Source organism: Hippocampus bargibanti, linkage group LG09 (assembly GCF_051943395.1).
Source record: "Hippocampus bargibanti isolate YZ-2025 linkage group LG09, ASM5194339v1, whole genome shotgun sequence".
Taxonomy (NCBI): domain Eukaryota; kingdom Metazoa; phylum Chordata; class Actinopteri; order Syngnathiformes; family Syngnathidae; genus Hippocampus; species Hippocampus bargibanti.
This window is the reverse complement of record NC_142742.1, coordinates 2,449,585-2,471,259: the sequence shown is the minus strand read 5'-3', so window position 1 is coordinate 2,471,259 and position 21,675 is coordinate 2,449,585. Positions and strand designations below refer to the sequence as shown.

The window sequence follows — 21,675 nt, the reverse complement described above, 5'->3', positions numbered from 1 at the left end:
AGTGAACGCTGGTGCATGTGGCTGCCGCTGCTCACCCACAGAAAAACTGATCCTGTGACTGTAAAGTGATCTTGAGCGTTTTGAAAGGCACTTAGAAATGAAATTTATTATTATTATTATTCTTATTATGATGATGATTATTATTATTATCGTTTGATTGATAACTGGACGTTGTGGTGGTAGAAGTGGTGATCAGCTTTTTTTTTTTTCGCACATAAGCCAACAAAATAATTGTGCTTTCTTCAATTCAGGCTCCCAGCAAAGGGCCTGACTTGCTAACCGTTGCTTCTGTGCCGAAGGCATATATAAGCATGACATTGTATTGATAATAATAATAATAATAATAATAATAATAATACATTTGATTTATAAGCACCTTTCAAAACTCTCAAGGACACTTTACAGTCACAGGATATTTTTTCTGCGGGTGAGCAACGGCAGCCACACGCGCCTGTGTTTACTCAACCCGGAAGTAAATCAAATAGATAGAAAGCTAGATATTGTATAGTGAATAAATAGCTAAGAGATAGCCAGATAGCCAACAGCTAGCCAGCTAGACAGCTAACAGCCAGTCAGCTAGACAACTAATGGCTAGCTAGCTGGCTAATGGATAGCTAATAATAATGATAATAATACATTTCATTCATAAGTGCCTTTCAACTCAACACGGGAGTAACAAAGTAAAAAAACAAAACTAAATAACAAATAATATGACAACACAAAGACACAGAGAGTCATCCATTCTTCAGCAATTTCTGTACCCTCTTTGTGACATGAAGCAGTTCTAGATGAAAGAGGAGAGGATCAAAGCGTCCTTTTCAGCAGTGGATCTTTAACTACACACTAGAAGCTGTAACAAAGCGCTAACATGGACAAAAGGCAAATGCTGCCCCCTCGTGGAAGGAAAAAAAACATTGCCAGGGGTCTGACCAGCGCTTTATCGGCACCCCCGCAAAAAAAAAGAACAAATTCGGGAATGCCGCTCCACATCACACTTTTTAATTCCCGAATACATTCAGGAATGGCAGTGAATGCTTAAAAACAAAAAAAAAATGTATTAATTATTTATCTTGATCTAAGGGGGTGTGGACTTTTTCTATCACCATTTGGGAGGGCAAAGTTCATGGTATGTTTAGCCACAGACTTTAGATGAACTCATCTTGTAAAATGCTTTTTATGTGCCAATTTATTCCAAAATGTAATGGTGACATTGTGAATGCCCGTTGTCTTTAGGGCCTTGTTTCTGATGTCAAAGAGCAGCTTCCAACCTCCCAAACTAAAAGACAAAAACAAATGGTGAGCACCTCCCCGACTTTGCGCCACATCAACCTTATTTTTGACTAAGACGTGACCGTTTTTTTTTTTTTTTTTTTTGCATCCACAGGTCCGCCGCCTTCCACAACTTTGTCAAAGTCTCCCTGACCAAAAACCCCAAGAAGAGGCCCACAGCAGAAAAGCTCCTTTCGGTAATTAAAACACTTCTAATTTTGTTGCGATACGTTTGAGCGTCTTCCCGTAACTTTTCGTTTCGGCGCAGCACGTGTACGTAGCGCAGACGGGCTTGACGAGGCGGCTCGCCGTCGACCTCCTGGACAAGATGAACAACCCCGACAACCACCAGCATTATGGCGAAGCGGATGATGACGACCTTGAGGTAAGATATGCCCACACGATTGCGCGTATTAATGAAACATAAAAAGGAAATAGAATGTCAAATGTCATTAATCCATTCAAATTATTCAACTAAAGAATTACTGTATTTTCTGGAATATAATGCGCACCTTCAACGAATGACATTTAAAAACTTTTCCATGCATAAGGTGCACCGCATTATAAGGGGCACCTTCAATGAATAACACATTTTAAAATGTTTTAATAATAATAATAATACATTTCATTTATAAGCGCCTTTTCAAGGTCACTTTACAGTCACTGGATAAGTTTTTCTGCGGGTGAGCAGTGGCAGCCACACGCGCCAGTGTTCACTCAACCCGGAAGTAACTCAAATAGATTATGCAAAGGAGAAAAAAAAGACCGCACTTTCAACGTAACAAACTGTCTCCAATCTCTTCCGCAGCCCCTCTCCGTGGTCCGACACACCATCCGCTCCACCAACAAGCACGCTCGGGCAGAGAGGACGCGCTCCGAGATGGCCTGTAAGTTACTATTTACAAAATAAAATACACACAAAAAATAAACTACAGTCTATCATCGACTCACGTCACACACTCGCGGGTGTTAGCAGCCCAGCTGTTCAGGTCACTCGAGTTCCCACAAGTCTTCATTCTGCACTGACGTTATTCCAGGGCACCTCATGTGTGTGTGTAAATAGTTCAATAGAATCTAAACGGCCGTTCTACGTGATTTAGCATTCCTCAATATGTTTTTCTCACCTCGAAGCAAACAATGGGACAGAGCAAGGAGGGCCGCAATCCCTTCAAGGGAGCCAAGCAGGTCAGTGGCGGCGTAGTGAGGCAACGTGTGTTTGTGTTTGTAACGCCGACGCTCACCCTTTGGTGTGGTCCTGTCGTAACACGTCAACCCTCGCCCTCTCAAAGATCTTCACGTTTGACTCATCACCTGACTCAGCACTTTTTTTGGCGTGTGTTTCTGACACCGCGGAATCCTCGATTCACCGTTTTTATATATATATATATATATATTTATATTACAGGTAACATCCAACTTACGACCGAGTTCTGTTCCGACCAAACGCTCCTAAGTCAAAATGGTCGTAAGTCGAAATCCATTCAAAATGTTGAATAGAGACTCGGAGGCTAAATGACTGGCAAACTCCACCCTCTGGTGCCATCACAGGGGTTGATTGCTGTGCGAAAGTGAGATGCTGGCTAGCTGGCCAAAATTGCCATACGCCTTGCCTGCCTGCTAGCGCGTAGCGGTACCAGGCGTAGAATTAAAATTTTAAAAATAGGGACTGGAGGTCGTGGTCGGAAGTACGGGTGGTCGCAAGTTGACCCGGTCGTAAGTCGGCTGTTGCCTGTATATATTTTTCCCTAAATAACATGATTTATATTCCATCTTTAACTTATTTACTGCCAGACGATGTGCAAAAATGTGTCTACTCCAGTGCCAGGGTTTTTGTCATTTTCACTCAAATTGCAAGACTCACAGAATATTGAGTTTTTGGACTACATAAACATTCAATGCAGCGTAAGAAACCTTCGACTCTCTTCTTTCATTAGAAAAAATAGTTAATTCCTAAGTTATATGGGTCTGGAGTTATCTGAGCTTGAAATGGGGGCGGTGGTTTAAAATACAATACATACATATTGATTTATATCGCGCTTTAACAACAGCTGAAGTTGTAACAAAGCGCTAACATCAGAATCATCTTTATTGCCAAGTATGTAGAACACACAAGTTGCCCCTTTTCGAAAGGAAAAACATTGCCAGAGGTCTGGCCACCGCTTTATCGGCACCCCCCTGGCTAGAAAAACCAAAACCTGAACAAATTCCGGAATGGCGCTCCAAGTCACGCTTTTTAATTCCCGAGTAAATTCGGGAATTGCATTGAATGAGTTAATGCTGATGTAAATGCACTGATTATTGATGAATAATTGCTAAATCTGTTTAGCAACATGGCTAACTTAGAGCTTTTTTTCACGCAGTGACTCCCGCAAAGATCTGCTACTAAGGTCTTTTTCCCCCTGCTTTTGATTTTAACACAGAAACACAGCAAAGTGAGCATATCCGCTTACACTCAGGAACATAGCAAGACTAATTTACCTTTTGATACAGTGGAATAATTTGCAAAACCACATCAGAACTGGAATGAAAAGACCATTTTATACTTTTAAATTTAACAACTCAAATTAGATCTTGGCCTCAGGTGCGACTTCCTGTTCTGTGCAGTCAATTTTGCGCAGATTTGAGCAAAATCACTTTTCTACACAGTTGACCTTTAAAAAAAAATGTCTACTTGTCATCGGCAGTCGACAAGCTGCAGTTTGAGCCACCACTGAGGAAGGAAACGGAGGCCCACTCCGAAATGGTGAGAAGATCAAAAAGTGGGAGGCGGTGACGCCGGCCGTGCAGGCCTATCAAGCCGCTGCTATTTCTGAATTGTGTCTTTTTGCAGGACGTGAGTAAAGATCATGACTTCCAGTCCCCCTGGAGCCCCTTTGCCGAAGGGGGGATAACATCCAGGTAAGCGTCAAGGCAGATGCACTTAAAAAAAAAAATTGGCTTGATTCCCCCCCCCCCCCTTGCACAATGAAATACAGTGATATCTTGGCTTACGAATTTAATTGGTTCCCAGACAGAGTGTGTCAGGCGAAAAGTGTGTATCCCAAAAATTAACTTCCCATAGGAAACCATTAAAATGAGAATAATCCGTTCCCAGGTCCCCATAAAACATAATTTTCTACTTTCTAATTTTCTAAGCCTTAAAACTACACAAAATATACCTTATTTTATGTGTAATAAAAGTGCTATGGCATTATAATGAAAGAAATAAACTACTGTATAATAAAGTTGTTTTATTTACCTTTGTGAAAGAAACTGTACTGTAGAATAAAGTTGTTTTATTGACCTTTGTGTTGGTCGTTGACTGCTTGATTGAATGGAGTGGCCGGTTTCATCAGCATTAAACACTTGATGAGGAACGTAACCTTCTTCTTTCACCATCTTGAGGAATGATCCCTTGTAGGTGCTTTCTCTGCGATAATTGTATCTAGTTCCTCATCAATTGTGTTCTGTTTAGCTGGGTTGATAGCTTTTTGCATCAAGTGTACAGATGGCTTGTGCAGGTTGTTTGTGGAGCCTGATTGATGGAATATTTTAACCTTTCAGTCTATACTCTGCCTTTGAACTACCAAAGTTGAAACTCTCTCACTGTCGTCTGCCTGTCTCTTTAATTTTAAAACCACCCCAACCACTGCTGCTTTCTTGACCAATCACGTGGCTTTAACCGAAGACGGGGGCCGGGGACAAAAACAGTCGGCTGCCATTTTATTGTTAGAAGAACGCGCTCGTTCGCGAACGACACATCCCTCATTGAGGCAGCTCCGTGTATGAAAAAAGATTGTATGCCAAGGTAAAATTTTCATCAATGTAACGTTCGTAAACCGTAAAGTTCGTAAGCCAATAATAATAATAATAATAATAATAATAATAATAATAATAATAATAATACATTACATTTTAAGAGGTTCGTAAACTGAGGTATCACTGTATTTAAACTCATGACGAGCTGACTCACTTGATTCTTAATCAGCATGAATTATCCCCCAAAACCCCCCAGGCTTGCTGTATGTTTTATTATTTATTCATTTATTTGTATTTTTTTAACGTATAAGCAAGCTCCTTCTCACGTCACCCTTTTGCTTTGCTTGTCTTTCTCCGTATCTCCCCCTCCAAACTTCTTTTTGGCCTGCCTGTCTTGGGCTCTCATCTCGTTCTCATCCCCCCCACCCCCCCACCCCCCACCGAAGGAGTCTCCTCAAAAGCGTTGAGGACGAGTTGTTCCAACGGTAACTCTTTAACACTGCTGTTGCTTTTTTTGTGTGTTTCTGTTGTCGTGTTGCATCCAATCGGTCCAAACTACCAAATCAACGTTGATTTGCAAATTATCCAGTCGCTCGTTTCCAATCATTTCAAAACCATACGAGCGCCGTATGTCGTTTGTTAATGCAACTCCCCAATTTTATGGATTTTAAAAAAAAAATGTAAATGTCCTTACAGCTTCTGTAGTATAAATAAATAAACAAATCCATACATACATATGCCAATACACAATTAATGAAATAAATGCACAAATAAATACATAAATAAACACATGCATACGCCAATACACAATGAAATAAATGCACAAATAAATACACAAAAAGAAATAAATACACAAATAAAGAAATAATTAAATACATAATTACACAAATGCATAAATAAATACTTAATACACAGGTAAATAAATGCATGAATGAATTAATACACAAACAAATACAGAAATAAAAAAACAAATAAATAGATAAATACACACATACATAAATATACAAAAAAGAAATAAATCAAGACACAAATAAATACATACATAAATACATAAATAAAGAATAAATCGATACATAAATAAATAATGAACCGATACATAAATACACACACAAATAAATAAAAGCACATTCATAAATAGGTAAATACACACATACACAAATAAATACTGTATAAGGATATAAATAAATACATACACAAATACACAAATAAAGAGATGAATACATCAATACATAAATAGAAAAATACATACACTAATACACAAACTATATGTAAATAAATGCATAAATACACAAATAAATACACATAAATAAAGAGGTAAATACACACATACACAATTTAGAGATTTGAAAGGCGCTGAAAATGTAATGTATTATTATTTTTATTATTATAAATAAATAAACCGATATAAATTAATAGATATACAAATACACAAATAAAGAAATAAATACATCAATTCATAAATAAATGAACACATACATACTGTATATACACAAATTCATAAATAAATAAATACTTAATACAAAAATAAACAAAAAAACATACATAAATATATAAATAAATATTTTTACAAAGCATTGTGTTCTGTTTTTTTTGTTTTTATCCACAACTTCCAAAAGGGCCATTGGTCACAAAATCTGCCCAACAAAATTTTCAAATGTGCTCTAATTGTGGATTCTTGAGCTATTTTAACAACAGCCGATCACAGATATGCTAATTATTAAATTAAATTTATTTATTTTTTTATCCAAAAGATGGCTGAATTCGGGCACTGTGTGACAGTGATGTGCATAAAGGATGTAATAAGTGTATATCCCCCCATCCTTTCCCACATTTGCATTTAATTTGCATTACCCCTTCTTAATTAAGCATCATCCCCCAAATGCCACAGATGAACGTAACCCCGCTGTCTGCTTCGCTTCAGGGGACACGTCGCTCACCTCCAGGACGCCTTCGAAGAAGTGGAACTGTGAGGAAACGCCGGTGTTTCATCACCGGCTGTAGCAGTACACACACAAAAACATACGCACGCACATGCATGGTCTTCAATGAGATTAGGCATGAAAGAAAAATGTCATCTTTAGTCTCGTCGTTTGTGACGCCATGCAGCTAAAAAACTGTAGCCTGTCAGTGTCAAAGGACGTCTGCCATTGAGATTTTCATTTCTCTTTTTGTTTCTTCTTTGCTTTTCCATATTTCAGAAACACACTCAAGCCAGGCTACCCTCCTCCCCGGCCCCCGAAGGTGAGAGTGAAATAACACATCGCAGTCCCGCAAATAATTGTCCGATAAGCTCAGAAAAATGGCTTCCTCTGTCAGACAGTACGTTATGTCCGCCAATGTTTTGATTCTCCAGCAATTCAAGACGTCTTGGCGTGACGTCACGAACTGGGGGCGGGACTTTCTGAAAATGCCCAATTTGTTTTTTCAATTTAGTTGTAATAATTTTTATAATTTCACAATTTTATTTTTTTATAAGTTTTTTTTTTGCAATTTAGTTGTAATTTATTTTTAGAGCAGGTTTGCCTTATTTTGTGATTTAGTGATTTTATTTTTTAGTTTTTGTTTCTGATTTTTTTTTTCTGATTTTAATTTTTAGTTTTTCATTTCTAAGTTTTTTTAATTTAATTACGTTTTAATGTGTCTTTAGAGCGCGTTTGCCTTTATTTTATATTTTGTGATTTTTAAGATTTTACGATGTTACAATATTACGATGTTATGATTTTGATATTTTATTATTTTATCATATTTTATTATTTTATTATTGTATTTTATTATTTTATTTTACTATTGTGTTTTATTATTGTATTTTATTATTTTATTCGTTAATTTTATTATTATCTTATTTTTTTTAATTATCGTATTATTGTATTTATTTTTATTTTTTAATTATTTAATTTCAACTTTCAGAATATGCTTCATTTTAGACCAGTTTTGTCCTCCTTTGAGTCCCTCTTTAGTCTATAAAAATAAACTTGACCCGACTTGACTGTCGCCTCCCTATTGTCTCTTTTCCTGCAGCCCCGCTTGCAATTCCCCGGTGAGGACGCAGGTCTCGGCGATGATCGCTTACTGACGGTGCGACGCTTCCCCAACGCGGAAAACGGTCCGGGCCAGGCGGCGCGACGCCGGAGCACGCCGGAGCAGGCCAACAAGGCTGAGAGTTCGTCGCCGGACTACCTTTCTGTCAGCGTCAGCAGCCCCGGCCTCTTGTCTCATGCTTCGGACCAGGGTAAGGACATGCAGGAATAGGAACAGTTCTTCTACATCTGTTACAGGTACTTCAGAAAGGTTTTAGGTTAGATTAGATTACATTATATTAGCCCTTATTTGTCTCACAGTGGAGAAATTGACATTTCACAGCAGCAAAAACAAAATACAGGAGCTGCTGTAAAGGCAGCCACTCTCGCGGCACCATCTTGAAGTCCAAAAAAAAACTAAATAACAAATAATGTGACACAACACAAAAGACTGAGACAGTTTTTCAATTTTAAGCACTTTCTGCACCCTATTTGTTGAATGAAGCAATTCTAGATAAAAGAGGAGAGGATGTAAGCGTCCTTTTCACCAGTGGGTCAGGGAGGTCATAGTGAAATGTGCACGTCTGCTACACGCTAAATGTTTTATCGTCAAATATGCCAATATCCATGACATACAGCAAATGTTGAACGCAAATACGAATCTTTAGCATCCACTGACGAAAAGAGATTGTCTCTCACATTTCCTGTCCCATGTAAATCCGCTTCAATTCCAAGCCGCGGCGGTTCCACGTACGCATTACCGCTTTGCGCTGACACTACTTTCTTCTCAGCGCGGGCTCCCTTCCGGGTTTTCTGTGGTTCATTAGTGAAAGTCTTAAGGGGTCATATTGTCATACACTTTGCCGCCATTTTGAGTCCCAAGATTTGTGCTTTGCCGCCATTTTCAATCCCAAGAAAAGATGTGAATTTTGCACGTTCAAAGTCATTTTATTTCTTCTTTACAAAGCTGTCAGTAAATCCGAAGGCAAAGGTGAGGCGGAACTTCACCGTGTTTCTATGCATCCGATTGTCCAATCGTGTCCAATAATAACTTTGCTTTTTTTTTTTTTTTTTTTTTGCCTCATTCCCTAAGACGACGATTCGGACGGAAGCGTCAACGGCGACAGTCCCAAGCCGACACCCCACCGGGCACATCGGAAGCCAAAGACGGATTTTCCCGTATGTATTTTGTCCGCCGTATATGCGTAAAATGTCACATTGATGACATTAAACGTTAAATGTGCATACAACCATTGAAAAGTCTTCCGTTTTTTTGTTTTTTTATTTTTATTTTTTGCAATTTGGTCTTCTATAACCTTGTATTGAACCTATAGAAATTGAAATACAGACACTCCCCAACTTACGAACGAGATATGTTCCGAACAGTTGTTCGTAAGGTGAATTTGTTCATAAGTTGCTTCAGTGCTATATTTTGTATGGAATGTATGTTTAAGTCTTTTATAAGTATGTTTAAGGCTTTCTTAAGTAACCTGTATTGGTTTGTACTGAAAAATAAACATTTAATAAAATATATGCTATATAAACATATGTACATTTACAACTGGAGAGAATACTACATATGTTACTACAAAAATGTTCGTATGTCCCGTTGTTCGTAACTCGCATGTTCGTAAGTAGGGGGGCGTCTGTGTACTGATGCTGTGACTATTTTCAGGATGCACCATCAACGCATCCTGGTATTCTTGCCGTTGTTCAATTATTGACATTTTATTACGAAAATTAGATTTTGGTTTTGAAGCTAAATCAAAAGTCATCATCTCAGTTTGTCTCCTTTTCTCCGACGCTAGAAACCGACTATCAACGGCTTGCCGCCCACACCGAAAGTGCTGGTGAGTGAAACGTCTCTATTCAAAGTGATGGGACTGCACTATTTCCAAAATCATCTCATTTTTTATATTAACGTCACTTTTAAATCACAGTTCGGGAATTCTGCAATGAAATAGAGATCCCACAAAATAAAAATACTGTATTTTCCGGTGTATAAGGCGCACCCAAAAGCCTTCACGATATATGCTAACATCATGCTGAGCAGCACTCTGTTTACGTAACTGCCTTGTAACATGCTTCTGCACCCTTTTATATACAGTAAAGTCTCGTTATATCGATATTCAAGGGAGTCCGAAAAAATTTCGATATAACCGGGACTATCGATATATCCGACGACCCTGTTTGCATGTAATTTTCTCCGTGCGTGCATCGAAATACAGTAAAGTCTCGTTATATCGATATTCAAGGGAGTCCGAAAAAATATCGATATAACCGGGACTATCGATATATCCAACCCTGTTTGCATGTAATTTTCTCCGTGCGTGCATAGAAATAGTATCGATATAACCGGGACTATCGATATATCCGATATCGATATAACGAGACTTTACTGTAGTATCGATATAACCGGGACTATCGATATATCCGATATCGATATAACGAGACTTTACTGTATATATATTTTTTTTAAATAAATTTTGTTAAATGTCATTTATTGTGGCAGATGGGCGCTTGTTTCTCCAAAGTGTTCGATGGGTGTCCTCTGAAGATCAACTGTGCCACATCTTGGATCCATCCGGACACCAAAGGTGACGTCAATTTCATGCAATCACACCAAAACCGCATAAGACTTTTTTTGCGGCATTATGACACGTGTATGTACCCCCCGTGCCCCCAGACCAGTACCTGATCTTTGGGACAGAGGATGGTATCTATACGCTCAATTTGAACGAACTACATGAGGCCACGATGGAGCAGGTAAAGTTGGGCGGGGATCCAAGCCCCTCATCAGATTTAATATTCCAAGCATAAGACTCCATAATTTAACATAACATATTCTTCCGTCATGATTTTTTTTTTCCACTCATTTACTGCCAGACTATGTGCTAAAATATATCTACTCCAGTGCCAGGGTTTTTGTCATTTTCACTCAAAGTGCAGAACTTACAGAATATTGACTTTTAGGACTACATAAACATTCAATACGGCGTTAGAAACCTTAGACTCTCTTTTTTAAGCAGAAAAAAGTGTTAATTCCTAAATTACAGTAAAGTCTCGTTATATCGATATCGGATATATCGATAGTCCCGGTTATATCGATACTATTTCTATGCACGCACGGAGAAAATTACATGCAAACAGGGTCGGATATATCGATAGTCCCGGTTATATCGATATTTTTTCGGACTCCCTTGAATATCGATATAACGAGACTTTACTGTATATGAATCTGGAAGTACAGTAAAGTCTCGTTATATCGATATTCAAGGGAGTCCGAAAAAATATCGATATAACCGGGACTAGCGATATATCCGACCCTGTTCGCATGTAATTTTCTTCGTGCGTGCATAGAAATAGTATCGATATAACCGGGACTATCGATATATCCGATATCGATATAACGAGACTTTACTGTATCTGAGGTTGAAATGGATGTGCATGTACAAAATACAATACATATTGATTTATATAGTGCTTTAACAAAAGCTGAAGCTGGAACAATCCTGTCGTGTAAACGTCACGTCGGCCATTTTGAATAGATTTCGACTTACGACCGTTTGACTTACGACCGATTTTGTCGGAATGGAACCCGGTCGTAACTCCAATGTTACCTGTATAGCTGAAGCTGGAACAAAGCGCTAACATGGGGGAAAAAAAGGCAAATGCTTCCACCTCGTGGAAGGGGAACACCATTGCCAGAGGTCTGACCAGCGCTTTATCGGCACCTCTGCAAGAACAAAAATAAAACCTGAACAAATTCGGGAATGGCGCTCCATGTCACGCTTTTCAATTCCCTTATAAATCCCGGAATGGCAGCGAATGAGTCAATGTGCTTATTTGTTTGCATCGAAGCATTCCTTTTTTTTGAGAGCGACAATCACGCGTTGTTTCATTGGTCATTCACACCTCGCCTTTATGTCTCCCCGTAGCTGTTCCCCAGGAAGTGCACATGGCTGTACGTTATCAACAACAACCTGATGTCTTTATCGGGTAAGTAACGAGATCCCACATTACCCGTCGTCGTCATCGCCCTGCGCTGCTTTTGTCCCGCGTTATCTGGCAACGCCGCCCATCCTGAAAATAGACATTGTTTTCCTTTTGTGTTATCCGTGTGCTCCGCAAGAGCCGCTGCTGCGAAATCTTATCGAACCGACCTCGGAGGTTTAGATTAAAAAAAAAAAAAACATAGTCCTCCCTTTTGTCATGTATGACTAACTGTAAATACTCCCGTTCATACTACATGTTGTCGATCAAAACCGCACTCGAGTTGTAGCTTTTTTTTTGTAAGAATGTGTCACTCTCTCTCGTTGGAGAGACATTGGAGTCCACACGGCTAGAATTGATAAGGAAGGACTTCTTTAATCGATTGCAAACATGTATGCTTTCCTCTTCAGAACTATTTGAATCATATTCATAATTGGAAGAGTAACAAGAAAGCATCTTCTCCTAATCTAAACTCTCTGAAACAATTGTTTTGATTCTGGAGCATGGCAGTTTGTGAAGGAGTATCCTGACGTGAAAATCCCCAATTCGCAGCTCAATTTGTTGCAGTTTTAGCACACTTTAAGTCATTTTTATTGTTGTTTTGCATTTGACTAAAAATATCAGCCTACGTGTTTTGGGTATCTTAGATGCTCTAAAACGTTTTTCGGATGTCAGTTAGGAAATAAAAAAGGTGTCGGTTGTCCTTTAAACAGTAACGCAAATCGATCATAAATTGGCGTTTTCGTGTTTATTATGTTTGTTAAAGTCATTATAAGTGCCTTGCATGCTGGGTCCGAGAGGAGTGCCTCTTTGCAATTTTTTTGATGATGATACTAGTGCAACGTGTTCTACCGGAAACAAATTCCTTGTGTGTTCTACATACTTGGCAATAAAGATGATTATGATTCTCATTATTATGGCCTTTATTAGTCTCGCTGTGGAAAAATTTACATTCCACAGCAGTTATGAAAGTGATGAAAGGCAGAGGAAAGGAAAGGAAGAAGTAGAAAATCTAAATGCAGGACCTCGTGTAAAGGCAGCCACTCTCGCGGCGCCATCTTGAAGTCATTTTAATAATGTTTATAGGACAACAAACCGTCACCCCCCTTTTTTTTTTATCGGAATCAGCTAAACATCTGCTCTCTTCTCGTTTCTGTCCATTGAACAATGCCCACCACCCCTCCCACCTGGCTTCACTTGACGCTCTACTAACCGACTTCATCAGAAGGTAACGCGCCTCACACCATCGTCACACTTGTCGCGCCGCTCACGTCTAACTAACCACGCTGAAAATGTCCACGCTGCCACTGCTGTTCTATGGCGCCGGCGCAAGAAAATGCGTCAAATGATGTTGACTGTGACGGTGGTGTCCCGCAGGGAAAAACTTCCAGCTGTATTCTCACAACCTCATTGGGCTCTTTGAGCAGCTGAAGAAACCCGGTTTGGCCGCCCAGCTCCAGACGCATCGTTTTCCGGACAAGATTCTGCCAAGGTGACTGCGGTGATGTTTGCTTAATCATTTATATCCCTGCAGATGAAAATTCAGTCACAGATACCATATCCCTGATAAATTAATGGATTAATAAGACATTACTAATTAATTCAGCCAATCGTGGAGCGCTACCAGTGAATTTTATCGCTAGGCCTTCAGTAGTACTATGTCTGAATCAATCCAGACTGAAAAAAAGTGTGGTGTGATTTACTAGAGGGTACAATTAGCCAGGAAATAACTGACCCACCTTTCTTAACTCATTCACTGCCAGACGATGTGCAAAAATTGTGTCTACCCCAGTGCCAGGGTTTTTGTCATTTTCACTCAAATTGCAGGATCCACAGAATATTGAGTTTTATAACGACATAAACATTCAATGCAGCGTTAGAAACCTCAGACTCTCTTCTTTCATCGGAAAAAAAAGGGTTAATTGCTACGTCTGTGTAAACTCTCAGTCGTACAGGAGTGGTCCATTGATGAGAAGGTTTCTTCAGCCGTCATCTGTACTTCTTTGAAGGTGTGGGACGTTTCTCTTCTTATCCAAGAGGCTTCGTCAGCGAACTAAAATTTGCTGGTAGTTATGGCCCTATATATATGTATATATATCCCTACTGTCAAGACGTGGCGGTGCCAGACTCTGCTATGATAGGTCCCTGCTCTCAGGTTGGGGGGGAGCAGAGGACTATTCCCTGAGGCTACACTGATTACTTCTCTTTTCCTGACTGATTACTTAGATGGTTTGAAAGGGGAGTAAAAGAAGCTATTTTCATAAAACAGCAAAACCCTTCACTAAATCGCTATGGTGGGGTGAGGTTGAATTTGGATCATTCGTACAACAGACTTCTTAGGCAACATAGGCTTATTTATGCTGATGAGGTGATACCAGAGCAAATGGGGCAATCAGGCCAGTCGTCGACCCCATAATCAGGCAGGACAATAGAAGTAATCAACAAATAAATTCGGGAATGGCAGTGAATGAATTAATCAACCTAGGCCATGGATTCCAATTCGCTAATTAATCGGGCTAGGATTTTTTTTTTTTGTGGGCAAAATTTTGTTTTCTGTCCAAATCCCAATTTTTCCAAACTTGCACTGCAAAATAGTCAACCTCTTATTGTGTATGCCCCCTTTGCCATCTACTCGCTTGTAAAAAATGAGCCAGCTCGCAACCAAAATGGAGGCTTTGTCCGACTCCGCCCGATTTACAACGTCATGGTCTCTTTTCAGCAGGGCTGATAGAGAGCTATTTTGTCCCCTTAGGAGGTTCGCCTTGACGACCAAGATCCCCGATACAAAAGGTTGTCACAAATGCTGCATCGGTGAGTTCCCACCCCCCCTTATTGCACTATTTGGGCTTTTATTTGTCCATTTTGTCCAAATGTACCCTGGCAACATGGGTGTCAAAAGTGCACACATCGTTTTTACTGAAGCAAAAGTACAATAAAACAAGTCCCGACTCTCAATGTACCGTATTTTCTGGACTATAATGCCACTTTCTACAAATGACATATTTGTAAACCTTTTCCATACATAAGGTGCACCGCATTATGAGGTGCACGTTCAGGTTTTGAAAACAATATTTTCTTTTAGGTGCACCTTATAGTGCAGAAAATACGGTACTTAAGTCCAAAAGTAAACGGTTTAAAAAAAATCATTAAAAAAAAAACAATAAATTAGTCATAAACAGTGCACAAGCCAGAAAACAGTCAAACCACAAACCAAGTCTGAGTGTCAGAGATGTTTGTCGGATACTGTGAACAAAGGCTCGAACACAGGAAGAGTGTCTTTTACTGCCGGCAGGGGACGTAGCCATTCATGCCCGACGCCCAGTGTCTTCAACCCTCTGCCAAGCTAGCCATTGAGAGCAAATCAAAGTGATACATTAGTAAAACAGTCTTCTTGATTTGAATACCCCTGAACATGCCAAGCACCAACGTCCATAAAACAACAGAACGTAGACATTTTAATGGGTTGTATTTACCATGAATTGATAGATTTGTAACCTGGCTAATGAGCTCTTCTTGTGAAGGAGTTGACCAAGTCCTAAAAATAGACCAAAGCCAGATCTCCTACATGAAGATGACAGTTTAACAGGATGTGTCCGTTCACCTCAGATTGACCCCAGATATTCTGTGCTTCCCTTATGGGCCTTCTAAGCATGAAACTTTTAAATATGTTCCATCCCAAGAAATGTTATATATTATATGATAAATATGATTATTTTCTGTCTATTCTCTATCACTGAGTGAAAGTCCAAAGACTAAAAATCAATCTTAAGACAAGGTACAAGGCAGCGAGGGGCCACTTGCTTAACATTTAGCGGAAGAACTTTGTAAATAGAGGAACAGGCAACAAAAATGACTCGATCCCCTCTGAGCCTTCGCTTAGTCCTAATACCGACTGGTCAACAGACCTTAGGCATCAAGGCATGGTAGGGTGAGACAATTTTGAAAAAATTGAATCTTAAAAAGAACTGTAAAATGCTCAAGAATGCCAGAGTCTGAGTTATGTGCTCCTACCTGTAAAAAGCAGTGTTTTGGACCAACTGGACACACTTGATGGAGGATTAGCTGACTCTAAATTTAAAAACGCTTTACAGAAATCCAGCCGAGATGTGACAAAGTGCTCTTGAGAAAACCAATTTTTACCTACGTCTGTGTAAGCTCTCAGTCGTACAGGAGTGGTCCATCGATGAAAAGGTTTCTTCAGCCGTCATTTGTACTTCTTTGAACCAGCCAATTTTTACCTAAGATAAAATAAACTGAATTTAACAACCCTTACCACGACATGAAGTATTATTTTCATTGCGATGCAGTAACATGCAGTATTTTTACTTGACAGTGAGGAACCCATACACAGGTCACAAATATCTATGCGGGGCTCTGCAGTCCGGTATCGTCCTCCTGCAGTGGTATGAACCCATGCAGAGGTTCATGCTCATCAAGGTGACTTTCCGCCTGGTGTGAACCCACCCGGGTACCCCAACGCCACCTTTGACACACATTTCCTATGCCCCGCCTCCTACCCGCCACCCTGGCAGCACTTTGACTTCCCGCTTCCCAGCCCGCTGAAAGTATTCGAGATGCTGGTGGTGCCCGAGCAAGAGTACCCGTTGCTGTGCGTGGCTATCGGCCAGGGCGCCGAGGCTGGTCAGGTGGTGCGTTTCGAGACCATTAACCTCAACTCCTGCTCGTCCTGGTTCACCGAGATGGGAACGAGTAAGTTCTTCGTATCGCGCTCGGGCGTTTGGATGAAACAGGGCTGTCACGGACGTTGTCTTTGATAAGACTTGGCCTGGTACGATTGATCGCTTTTGGTGTGTGGATATGATTTATTTATATACTGTAAAGTCTCGTTATATCGATATTCAAGGGAGTCCGAAAAAATATCGATATAACCGGGACTATCGATATATCCGACCCTGTTTGCATGTAATTTTCTCCGTGCGTGCATAGAAATAGTATCGATATAACCGGGACTATCGATATATCCGATATCGATATAACGAGACTTTACTGTACTGTATTATTGTATTGTGATGACATTTTCCATGACAGATGCGATAAGAAATTCTCAAGCCGTTTTATCTCTCCCTCGTAGATAATCAGCAAATGGATGCAATCCATGTTACCCAGCTGGAGAGAGACACCGTGTTGGTGTGTTTGGACCGTAAGTGGACACCCCCCCCCCCCACACCCTGTAGTTGTCATCCAATCATTAGATGTCGAAAATCGGATCGATTGTATTTGTTTTTCCCCCCCACATAGAAAATTTGAAGATTGTTAACCTTCAAGGCAAATTGAAGTCCAATAAGAAGCTAGCATCCGAGCTCAGTTTTGACTTTGGTATCGGATCTGTCGGTAAGATTTTCTATCCATCCAACCATGGATCCATCCGACCAGACATGCATCCAACCAGTCATCCATCCAATCATCCATCCAACCATACAACCGTCCAACCATACATCCATCCCCAATCATCCATACATCCATCCATCCAACCACCCATCCTTTCATCCAACCATACATCCATCCATTCATCCAACCACCCTTTTATCCAACCATACCTCCATCCAACCATGCATTCACCCAACCACCCATTCATCCAACCACACATTCATCCCACCATCATTTCATCCAGCCACCCATCCATCCATCCAGCCACCAATCACCCACCCACCCAACCTCATCCATCATCCAACCATTCAATCATCCATCCACCCAACCATCTGTCCAACCATCCATCCAACCACCCATCCTTTCATCCAACCATCCATCCATCCATTCATCCAACCACCCTTTTATCCAACCATACCTCCATCCAACCACCCATTCATCCAACCACACATTCATCCCACCATCATTTCATCCAGCCACCCGCCCATCCATCCAGCCTCCAATCACCCACCCACCCAACCTCATCCATCATCCAACCATTCAATCATCCATCCACCCAACCATCCGTCCAACCATCCATCCAACCACCCATCCTTTCATCCATCCATCCATCCAACCACCCTTTTATCCAACCATACCTCCATCCAACCACCCATTCATCCAACCACACATTCATCCCACCATCATTTCATCCAACCACCCACCCATCCATCCAGCCCCCAATCACCCACCCAACCAACCTCATCCATCATCCAACCATTCAATCATCCATCCACCCATCCTTTCATCCAACCATCCATCCATCCAGCCTCCAATCACCCACCCATCCAACCTTATGCGTCCATCATGCAACCATCATCCAACCATCCATGCATCCAACCATCAATCCAACCACACTTTTATCAAACCATACCTCCATCTATTCATCCAACCACCCATTCATCCAACCATCTGCTCATCCAACCATCCTTTCAACCAACCACCCATCCAGCCCCCCAATCACCCACCCATCCAACCTCATCCGGCCATCATCCAATCATCCATCCAACCATCCTTGCATCCAAATACCCAATCCAACCCCATCCTTCCATCCAACCATCCACCCATCAATGCACAAATATTTGAACGATTGTTGTAGGCAAGCATGTTGTCTTCCCGTTTGATCAAGTGAACACGCGTGTGCTTTCATCCCCGCAGTTTGTCTGCAGGACAGCGTCCTGGCCTTCTGGAAGCACGGCATGCAGGGAAAGAGCTTCAAATCGAATGAGGCGAGTGTAGCGACTTGTGTGTCTTGTGTATTGTCCATCTGGATGCTACCACGTTGCACCGTGCAGGTGAGACGGGTGACTTTGTGCGCGCGCGACAGGTAATGATCTCGTCATGGGAGTGAACCCGATCATTAGTCGCTCCCGCTCGCACGATAAAAGTTCAAGAGATCGCAGCGCGGTGAAGCATTTTGTTTTGATGGAAATCGATACCTACCGCACGTGGCTTGGCGGCCATCTGGATGATTATTTTTTTTTTTCTCTTTAAATGTCAGCGGGCATGCAAAATTGATCGTCATAAACACAACAGCGAGCGACGTTAAATAATTCATCTTTTGCGTGGGTACGATTCCTTCACGGGCGAGCGACTCTTCGATGGACATTTGTTCCGTCGGGCGCCTCTGTCAACACCCGAGACCCGGATCACATCTCGCTCCTGGTCCGAGTCGAGTGCTCAACACCTCGCAGGTGTCGCCCACTCGCCCCCTCCCACACCCACTCCATTTGCTTCACCTTGGCCGATCAGCGATCATGTCAACAGTCTTTGTGTACACGTGGTGCGTTCAAGCACCCGGGACACGAGAGCTATGACGCTACTTGACAGTTATATTTTGTTCACATTTTGATCATAATTCTCAAAATGTTACCACATTCTTACATTTTTAGGGATTTTTTTGCGCATGAATTTGATATTTAAATTTGATCTTAAATTTTGCTGTTTTTTTTTCCCATCCATGTCATCTTCCGTGTTTTTTTTTTAACAAACAAAAATTAATCTAGAGTATAATAACTCATTCACTGCCAGACATGTGCAAAAATGAGTCCATTTCAGTGCCAGGGTTTTTGTCATTATCACTTGAATTCCAGGACCCACAGAATATTGAGTTTTACGACTACTAAACATTCAATTCAGCATAAGAAAACGTTAAACGCACTTCTTTCATCAGAAAAAAGTGTTAATTCCTAAATTATATGAGTCTGGAGTTATATGAGCTTGAAATGAGGGCGGCTGTCCAAAATACAATGCAATACAATACATAAATATTGATTTATATAGTGCTTTAACACCAGCTGAAGCTGTCAAAAAGTGATTATACAGTACGTTGTATTATTATTATTATTATTATTATTGTATCTATTAGCTAGCTAGCTTACTTTCTATCTGTTTGAGTTACTTGTTGAGTGAGCGCTGGCGTGTGTGGCTGCCGCTACTGACCAACAGAAAAACCTATCCTGTGACTGTAAAGTGACCTTGAGAGTTTTGAAAGGCGCTTATAAATGAAATTTAATATGATTATTATTACGTGCAAGGGAAAAACATTGCCAGAGGTCTGGCCAGTGCTTTAGCGGCACCCAAGCATGACAAATCAAAGCCCAAACAAATTCGGGAATGGCACTTTACATCATTTTCAATTCCTGAAAAATTTGTGAATAGCCGTGGATGAGTTAATTTCTCACTTATTTTAAAAATGTTTTGGCTAAAGCTAATTAGCATAAACAACCCTTTCTACGCTTCAATTTGAGTTGCTAACTTATTTTATTCATTGTTATTTAGTTATATTTTACATCAAGATGGTGCCGCCGCGAGAGTGGCTGGCTTTCCAGCAGCTCCTGTATTTTGTTTTTCGACTTCTTTCTTTCCTTTCCTCTTCCTTTCATAACTTTGCTGCTGTCAAATGTAAATGTAATTTTGCCAGACGAATAAAGGTACGTCCAATTCAATCCATCGTACAGGATTATTGCGAAATCAATCCGTTTTTCCGATCTGACCTCCTCGAGAATTATCAAATATAACGCTGTCGTGTGTTTATTCACAGGTAACACAGGAGATCTGCGACCCCAGCAGAGTTTTTCGCCTCCTCGGATCTGACAGGTGAGTTCCCGGTCGACCCTTGCCAGCTGCCTCTTGAGCGTATCGTCGCGCACGCTATGTAATTCCATCTTGGAGGGCTTTCGTCTCCCGGCTCACCTTCACGCGCACCCACTAATATCTCCCCCGCTGACGAAAGGTCGATTTCTGACCCTGGTCACAAATGATGGCTGAAATGTGATTGGTTCAATGCTTTAGATACATTTTTAAAATGTATCTATGTGTCTATTTATTAATTTATTTTCAAGACAATATTTACGCAAATGCAGAGATGAGGACTTTGAGCCTGAGTCTTGATGCTATCTATTAGCTAGTTAGCTTTCTATTTATTTGAGTTACTTCCGGTTTGAGCGAACGCTGGCGCTTGTGGCTGCCGCTGCTCACCCAGAGAAAAAAAACTTATCCTGTGACTGTAAAGTGACCTTGAGAGTTTTGAAAGGCGCTAATAAATGAAATGTATTATTATTATTATTATTATTATAAATATGAAAACACATGTGTAAGCAACACAACAGGGGAAAGAAATGCAATGAAAGGAAGCTGAAAGACAATTTGGAATTATTTAATAAGAATTCATGGCCAAAATATAATTCACATTAGTCTGTGATTCAAATATTTTTTTAGGCCAGCAGAGAAGGCTTTGCAGGCCCTTATGGCCCACCACTGCTGAAATGATATTTTAGCAACAACATTAAATACTTATATCCGAATCAGAAAAACCTTTATTCGTCCCACAATGGGGAAATTTGCAACGCCTCTTTTATTTGTCGCGTGAGAATTCACATTAGTCTGTGATTCAAATATTTTTTAGGCCAGCAGAGAAGGCTTTGCAGGCCCTGACAGCCCGGGTACCGTCCCCTAGTGGACACTATCTCAGAATGCGGACAATATGTTCCTTGGTATCTAGCTAGCTAGTTATACCTATTTATTAGCTAGCTAGCTAGCTAGCTTTCTATTTAAGTTACTTCCGGGTTGAGTGAACGCTGGCGCATATGGCTGCCGCTGCTCACCCACAGAAAAACGTATACTGTGACTGTAAAGTGACCTTGAGAGTTTTGAAAGGCGCTTAGAAATGAAACGTATTATTATTATTATTATTGTTGGGATAATTCGCTATACGAACATCTTTAAACAT

At 40.5% G+C, this 21,675-nt stretch overlaps 1 protein-coding gene across 5 annotated transcripts in view; it reads left to right on the top strand.

Annotated features, from left to right (window-relative positions):
* map4k5 (mitogen-activated protein kinase kinase kinase kinase 5) overlaps positions 1 to 21,675 on the top strand; it is a 33,591-nt gene that overhangs the window by 10,386 nt on the left and 1,530 nt on the right. For 2 of the 5 annotated variants that reach the window (XR_016115984.1, XM_089004339.1), the window contains exons 11-34: positions 1,234 to 1,296; positions 1,385 to 1,466; positions 1,538 to 1,654; positions 2,078 to 2,156; positions 2,401 to 2,454; positions 3,954 to 4,012; positions 4,100 to 4,167; positions 5,454 to 5,492; positions 6,929 to 6,973; positions 7,206 to 7,248; positions 8,026 to 8,236; positions 9,118 to 9,203; positions 9,833 to 9,874; positions 10,537 to 10,621; positions 10,711 to 10,790; positions 11,963 to 12,023; positions 13,395 to 13,509; positions 14,770 to 14,828; positions 16,351 to 16,454; positions 16,550 to 16,727; positions 17,110 to 17,178; positions 17,277 to 17,369; positions 18,603 to 18,673; positions 20,488 to 20,543. Coding sequence is in view for 4 of the 5 variants with exons in the window: in XM_089004339.1 (XP_088860465.1) it covers positions 1,234 to 1,296; positions 1,385 to 1,466; positions 1,538 to 1,654; positions 2,078 to 2,156; positions 2,401 to 2,454; positions 3,954 to 4,012; positions 4,100 to 4,167; positions 5,454 to 5,492; positions 6,929 to 6,973; positions 7,206 to 7,248; positions 8,026 to 8,236; positions 9,118 to 9,203; positions 9,833 to 9,874; positions 10,537 to 10,621; positions 10,711 to 10,790; positions 11,963 to 12,023; positions 13,395 to 13,509; positions 14,770 to 14,828; positions 16,351 to 16,454; positions 16,550 to 16,727; positions 17,110 to 17,178; positions 17,277 to 17,369; positions 18,603 to 18,673; positions 20,488 to 20,543 (1,959 nt within the window). In the remaining variant the exon portion in view is untranslated. The remainder of the gene's footprint in view (positions 1 to 1,233; positions 1,297 to 1,384; positions 1,467 to 1,537; positions 1,655 to 2,077; positions 2,157 to 2,400; positions 2,455 to 3,953; positions 4,013 to 4,099; positions 4,168 to 5,453; positions 5,493 to 6,928; positions 6,974 to 7,205; positions 7,249 to 8,025; positions 8,237 to 9,117; positions 9,204 to 9,832; positions 9,875 to 10,536; positions 10,622 to 10,710; positions 10,791 to 11,962; positions 12,024 to 13,394; positions 13,510 to 14,769; positions 14,829 to 16,350; positions 16,455 to 16,549; positions 16,728 to 17,109; positions 17,179 to 17,276; positions 17,370 to 18,602; positions 18,674 to 20,487; positions 20,544 to 21,675) is intronic. The other 3 variants (XM_089004341.1, XM_089004340.1, XM_089004342.1) reach the window with 3 other exon arrangements.